Consider the following 7,980-nt stretch of genomic DNA (forward strand, 5'->3'; position numbering starts at 1 on the left):
GTTCGGTTCTTACTGTGTTATAACCATAAAGCGGCAAAGAATAGACGGCTGTTTTGATTGGCTAAACTAAGTTACTATGTTATGGCCTCAATTTACTAAGTTGTGGCCACAATTTATTACGTTGTGGCCACAATATAAATAAAGTGTTTAGGATGTCACCTCTGTGCCACCGTAATTTACATCGAGATGTATAAGGTATTAGTAAGTAGTGTGTAACCTCAAAGAGAATATTGACTACCAAACTATGCAAACACATTTTATATGAACCGCGAGGCTAGGTTCGGTTGAAATACCCAATTTGACTGTCCGACTTAAAAGGAGACTCCTAGTAAATTTTGAATTGTGACAAAGCACACACGTTGCCCATGGATTTGTTTTCACGTGCGGAGAACATATGCCTCTGAACTTATACACCATAATTATTTTCAATATATTACGTAATGAACATAATAAACAATTGAAAACAATGGTTAAAAAATTTAATACATCCAAATTAACGTCAAAAATTGCTATTGAAATACTATGGAAATAAACAGTATTTATTGTATTGCAATGAAATTGTTAAAAAATAATTATCTCATTTGACCACTTTCGTAGGAGGATTTGTTATGTTTACATGTTCTTTGAACGGTTCAACAGCTATCAGAAAACGGCATCCTCGTACTCGTCAGCCGTCACATTCAACAGTCGTATAGCTTTTGTATCACCGAACACATTAAATATAGGCCAGAACGGTCTGCTAACGTCAACGCCGCTGAACACCAATCCATCCTCTGTAACGTTCGGGGTCAGAAAGGCGTTGCCATGGTGATCAACGCGAAAACGGTAAACATTCTCCTCCGAATAAAACCTCTCAAACACAAACACTTCCGTATAGTTAAGCGCCATACTGACGTTATCCTCACAGAGAACTAAGTCCCCAAGGGGAATATCATCTGGTGACGTATAAGAGATGCCGACATTCATGTTCGCTAGCCAGCAACACTCGCGTTCCGTGATGTTGAACTCGAGCCAGTGGCCGACCGGAAGCGGCTGTTCCCCGAGGGCCACCGCCCAGCAGTAGCCTTCGTACCGCCGACCCTCCGTATTCCCCTCCAGCAGGTCGAGCTTTGGGCCGTGGTTTGCACTGAACGTCACCAGACCTGCAGATAAACCATGCGAAATTATAATCTAATATAATAATAGTCACGAAGCTTTGGTATGGGCGATTCGGTCGGCTAAGAGGCATTTTCAAACGATTTTCAAAATGTGACTGTTACAACATGCGATATAAAAATTATAAGGTTACTATTGCTTTACTCAACCATTTAATCGGTATAAGCCGGGATCTGCTTGCTTAATGATGAAAAACTGTCGCCTTGTAACATTCTCGACAAACATAATCACGAATGTCATGTACAATCGAACCCTGTTGGCTCGAACTCGCTTGGCATCAATTCCTCGTTGGCTCGAACTAGAAGTAAAGCTGCGATTTCTTTATACTGAAGCATTCCCGCTTGGCTCCAATTTTTCAAGACTCGGGATGAGTTCACCGGTCCCTGGGAGTTCGAGCCAACGAGGTTCGACTGTACTGGTATAACAGTCTCCACAAATATAGCCACGAATGTCATGAACTGGTATGACAGTCTCAACAAACATAGCCACGAATGTCATGGACTGGTACAACAGTCTCCACAAACATAGCCACGAATGTCATGGACGGGTATGACAGTCTCCACAAACATAGCCACGAATGTCATGGACTGGTATAACAGTCTCCACAAACATAGCCACGAATGTCATGAACTGGTAAAACAGCCCCACAAACATAGCCACGAATGTCATGAACTGGTATAACAGCCTCCACAAACATAGCCACAAATGTCATGAACTGGTATAACAGTCTCCAAAAACACAGCCACGAATGTCATGAACTGGTAAAACAGTCCCACAAACATAGTCACGAATGTCATGAACTGGTATAACAGCCTCCACAAACAAAGTCACGAATGTCATATACTGGTATAACAGTCTCCACAAACATAGCCACGAATGTCATGTACTGGTATAAAAGCCTCCACAAACATAGTCACGAATGTCGTGTACTGGTATAACAGTCTCCACAAACATAGTCACGAATGTCGTGTACTGGTATAACAGCCTCCACAAACACAGCCACGAATGTCATGAACTGGTATAACAGCCTCCACAAACATAGCCACAAATGTCATGAACTGGTATAACAGTCTCCAAAACATAGTCACGAATGTCATGAACTGGTATAGCAGCCTCCACAAACATATCACGAATGTCGTGTACTGGTATAACAGTCTCCACAAACATAGCCACGAATGTCATGGACGGGTATGACAGTCTCCACAAACATAGCCACGAATGTCATGGACTGGTATAACAGTCTCCACAAACATAGCCACGAATGTCATAAACTGGTATAACAGTCTCCACAAACATAGCCACGAATGTCATGAACTGGTAAAACAGTCTCCACAAACACAGCCACGAATGTCATGAACTGGTATAACAGTCTCCACAAACACAGCCACAAATGTCATGAACTGGTATAACAGCCTCCACAAACATAGCCACAAATGTCATGAACTGGTATAACACTCTCCACAAACATAGCCACGAATGTCATGAACTGGTATAACAGTCTCCACAAACATAGTCACGAATGTCATACACTGGTATCACAGTCTCCACAAACATAGTCACGAATGTCATACACTGGTATAACAGTCTCCACAAACATAGCCACGAATGTCATATACTGGTATAACAGTCTCCACAAACATAGCCACGAATGTCATATACTGGTATAACAGCCTCCACAAACATAGTCACGAATGTCATATACTGGTATAATAGCCTCCACAAACATAGCCACAAATGTCATGAACTGGTATAACAGTCTCCAAAAACATAGCCACGAATGTCATGAACTGGTATAACAGTCTCCAAAACATAGTCACGAATGTCATGAACTGGTATAACAGCCTCCACAAACATAGTCACGAATGTCGTGTACTGGTATAACAGTCTCCACAAACATAGTGACGAATGTCGTGTACTGGTATAACAGTCTCCACAAACATAGTCACGAATGTCGTGTACTGGTATAACAGTCTCCACAAACATAGCCACGAATGTCATGAACTGGTATAACAGCCTCCACAAACATAGTCACGAATGTCGTGTACTGGTATAACAGTCTCCACAAACATAGTCACGAATGTCGTGTACTGGTATAACAGTCTCCACAAACATAGTCACGAATGTCGTGTACTGGTATAACAGTCTCCACAAACATAGTCACGAATGTCGTGTACTGGTATAACAGTCTCCACAAACATAACCACGAATGTCATGAACTGGTATAACAGTCTCCACAAACATAGCCACGAATGTCATGAACTGGTATAACAGCCTCCACAAACATAGTCACGAATGTCGTGTACTGGTATAACAGTCTCCACAAACATAGTCACGAATGTCGTGTACTGGTATAACAGTCTCCACAAACATAGTCACGAATGTCGTTTACTGGTATAACAGTCTCCACAAACATAGCCACGAATGTCATGAACTGGTATAACAGCCTCCACAAACATAGTCACGAATGTCGTGTACTGGAATAACAGTCTCCACAAACATAGTCACGAATGTCGTGTACTGGTATAACAGTCTCCACAAACATAGTCACGAATGTCGTGTACTGGTATAACAGTCTCCACAAACACAGCCACGAATGTCATGAACTGGTATAACAGTCTCCACAAACATAGCCACGAATGTCATGAACTGGTATAACTGGTAAAACAGTCTCCACAAACATAGCCACGAATGTCATGAACTGGTAAAACAGTCTCCACAAACACAGCCACGAATGTCATGAACTGGTGTAACAGTATCCACAAACACAGCCACGAATGTCATGAACTGGTAAAACAGTCTCCACAAACATAGCCACGAATGTCATGAACTGGTAAACCAGTCTCCACAAACATAGCCACGAATGTCATGAACTGGTAAATCAGTGTCCACAAACATAGCCACGAATGTCATGAACTGGTAAAACAGTCTCCACAAACACAGCCACGAATGTCATGAACTGGTGTAACAGTATCCACAAACACAGCCACGAATGTCATGAACTGGTAAACCAGTCTCCACAAACATAGCCACGAATGTCATGAACTGGTGTAACAGTATCCACAAACACAGCCACGAATGTCATGAACTGGTAAACCAGTCTCCACAAACATAGCCACGAATGTCATGAACTGGTAAATCAGTGTCCACAAACATAGCCACGAATGTCATGAACTGGTAAAACAGTCTCCACAAACATAGCCACGAATGTCATGAACTGGTATAACAGCCTCCACAAACATAGTCACGAATGGCATACACTGGTATAACAGTCTCCACAAACATAGTCACGAATGTCATACACTGGTATAACAGTCTCCACAAACATAGCCACGAATGTCATGAACTGGTATAACAGCCTCCACAAACATAGCCACACATGTCATGAACTGGTATAACAGTCTCCACAAACATAGCCACGAATGTCATGAACTGGTATAACAGCCTCCACAAACATAGTCACGAATGGCATACACTGGTATAACAGTCTCCACAAACATAGTCACGAATGTCATACACTGGTATAACAGTCTCCACAAACATAGCCACGAATGTCATGAACTGGTATAACTGGTATTACAGTCTCCAAAACATAGTCACGAAAGTCATGAACTGGTATAACAGCCTCCACAAACATAGTCACGAATGTCGTGTACTGGTATAACAGTCTCCACAAACATAGTCACGAATGTCGTGTACTGGTATAACAGTCTCCACAAACATAGTCACGAATGTCGTGTACTGGTATAACAGTCTCCACAAACATAGCCACGAATGTCATGAACTGGTATAACAGCCTCCACAAACATAGTCACGAATGTCGTGTACTGGTATAACAGTCTCCACAAACATAGTCACGAATGTCGTGTACTGGTATAACAGTCTCCACAAACATAGTCACGAATGTCGTGTACTGGTATAACAGTCTCCACAAACATAGCCACGAATGTCATGAACTGGTATAACAGTCTCCACAAACATAACCACGAATGTCATGAACTGGTATAACAGTCTCCACAAACATAGCCACGAACGTCATGAACTGGTATAACAGTCTCCAAAACATAGTCACGAATGTCATGAACTGGTATAACAGCCTCCACAAACATAGTCACGAATGTCGTGTACTGGTATAACAGTCTCCACAAACATAGTCACGAATGTCGTGTACTGGTATAACAGTCTCCACAAACATAGTCACGAATGTCGTGTACTGGTATAACAGTCTCCACAAACATAGCCACGAATGTCATGACCTGGTATAACAGCCTCCACAAACATAGTCACGAATGTCGTGTACTGGTATAACAGTCTCCACAAACATAGTCACGAATGTCGTGTACTGGTATAACAGTCTCCACAAACATAGTCACGAATGTCGTGTACTGGTAAAACAGTCTCCACAAACACAGCCACGAATGTCATGAACTGGTATAACAGTCTCCACAAACATAGCCACGAATGTCATGAACTGGTATAACTGGTAAAACAGTCTCCACAAACATAGCCACGAATGTCATGAACTGGTAAAACAGTCTCCACTAACACAGCCACGAATGTCATGAACTGGTGTAACAGTATCCACAAACACAGCCACGAATGTCATGAACTGGTAAAACAGTATCCACAAACATAGCCACGAATGTCATGAACTGGTAAACCAGTCTCCACAAACATAGCCACGAATGTCATGAACTGGTAAACCAGTCTCCACAAACATAGCCACGAATGTCATGAACTGGTAAAACAGTCTCCACAAACATAGCCACGAATGTCATGAACTGGTATAACAGCCTCCACAAACATAGCCACAAATGTCCTGAACTGGTATAACAGTCTCCACAAACATAGCCACGAATGTCATGAACTGGTATAACAGCCTCCACAAACATAGTCACGAATGGCATACACTGGTATAACAGTCTCCACAAACATAGTCACGAATGTCATACACTGGTATAACAGTCTCCACAAACATAGCCACGAATGTCATGAACTGGTATAACTGGTAAAACAGTCTCCACAAACATAGCCACGAATGTCATAAACTGGTATAACAGTCTCCACAAACATAGCCACGAATGTCATGAACTGGTAAAACAGTCTCCACAAACACAGCCACGAATGTCATGAACTGGTATAACAGTCTCCACAAATGTCATGAACTGGTATAACAGCCTCCACAAACATAGCCACAAATGTCATGAACTGGTATAACACTCTCCACAAACATAGCCACGAATGTCATGAACTGGTATAACAGTCTCCACAAACATAGTCACGAATGTCATACACTGGTATAACAGTCTCCACAAACATAGTCACGAATGTCATACACTGGTATCACAGTCTCCACAAACATAGTCACGAATGTCATACACTGGTATAACAGTCTCCACAAACATAGCCACGAATGTCATATACTGGTATAACAGCCTCCACAAACATAGTCACGAATGTCATGTACTGGTATAACAGCCTCCACAAACATAGCCACGAATGTCATGAACTGGTATAACAGTCTCCACAAACATAGCCACGAATGTCATATACTGGTATAACAGTCTCCACAAACATAGCCACGAATGTCATATACTGGTATAACAGTCTCCACAAACATAGCCACGAATGTCATGTACTGGTATAACAGCCTCAACAAACATAGTCACGTATGTCGTGTACTGGTATAACAGTCTCCACAAACATAGTCACGAATGTCGTGTACTGGTATAACAGTATCCACAAACATAGCCACGAATGTCGTGTACTGGTATAACAGCCTCCACAAACATAGTCACGTATGTCATGTACTGGTATAACAGTCTCCACAAACATAGCCACGAATGTCATGAACTGGTATAACAGTCTCCACAAACATATCCACGCATGTCGTGTACTGGTATAACAGTCTCCACAAACATAGCCACGAATGTCATATACTGGTATAACAGTCTCCACAAACATAGTCACGTATGGCATGTACTGGTATAAAAGCCTCCACAAACATAGTCACGTATGTCATGTACTGGTATAACAGTCTCCACAAACATAGTCACGAATGTCGTGTACTGGTATAACAGTATCCACAAACATAGCCACGAATGTCGTGTACTGGTATAACAGCCTCCACAAACATAGTCACGAATGTCATGAACTGGTAAAACAGTCTCCACAAACATTACCACGTATGTCATGTACTGGTATAACAGCCTCCACATAGTCACGTATGTCATGTACTGGTATAACAGCCTCCACAAACAAAGTCACGAATGTCATACACTGGTATAACATTCTCCACAAACATAGTCACGAATGTCATGTACTAGTATAACATGCTCCACAAACAAAGTCACGAATGTCATACACTGGTATAACATTCTTCACAAACATAGTCACGTATGTCATACACTGGTATAACATTCTCCACAAACACAGTCACGAATGTCATGTACTGGTTTTAATGTTTCCTATGTGCACTTACCTTCAGCATTTGTTATTAATAAACTGACACAACATAATGATAATGCCCTGAAAAGTAATTTCAACGCCATTTTGTTTCACAGTCAGATAGGAAAATACCGATGTAACTATATGACAAAGGAAGGTAAAATTTATCCACAGTGCTTCACTGTTTTCTTGTTATAATTATTCTTCCAAAATGAGCATATATCTTATTAAATTCGAATAAAACTCAATAGATCTTGGGGGGGGGGGGGGGGGGGGGTACGGAAGGTGAAAAGTTATTTTCAATGCATAATCCCTTTCTTTTGCAATGGAATACAGTATTATAATTGTTTGAACAGACTTTTGTTCATAATATGTAATATG

At 41.5% G+C, this 7,980-nt stretch overlaps 1 protein-coding gene across 1 annotated transcript; it reads right to left on the reverse strand.

Moving 5' to 3' along the window:
• Nucleotides 1-543: 543 nt before the first annotated feature.
• On the reverse strand, nt 544-7,767 carry LOC128210352 (uncharacterized). The gene is made up of 2 exons (XM_052914644.1): nt 7,634-7,767; nt 544-1,142 (listed from the first exon to the last, which is right to left on the reverse strand). The coding sequence occupies exons 1-2, from the start codon at nt 7,701-7,703 to the stop codon at nt 643-645; spliced, it is 570 nt and encodes a 189-aa protein (XP_052770604.1). The 5' UTR covers nt 7,704-7,767; the 3' UTR covers nt 544-642.
• Between the last annotated feature and the right edge of the window lie 213 nt (nt 7,768-7,980).

The sequence above is a fragment of the Mya arenaria genome, chromosome 12 (genome assembly GCF_026914265.1).
Source record: "Mya arenaria isolate MELC-2E11 chromosome 12, ASM2691426v1".
NCBI classification, from domain to species: Eukaryota; Metazoa; Mollusca; class Bivalvia; order Myida; family Myidae; genus Mya; species Mya arenaria.

Bases quoted from the DNA above. Each gene is read 5' to 3' on its own strand.
- LOC128210352 (XM_052914644.1), bottom strand. From the start codon at position 7,703: ATGGCGTTGAAATTACTTTTCAGGGCATTATCATTATGTTGTGTCAGT. The intron at 1,143-7,633 runs GTAAGTGCACAT...GTTTATCTGCAG, and splicing joins ATTAATAACAAATGCTGAAG to GTCTGGTGACGTTCAGTGCA.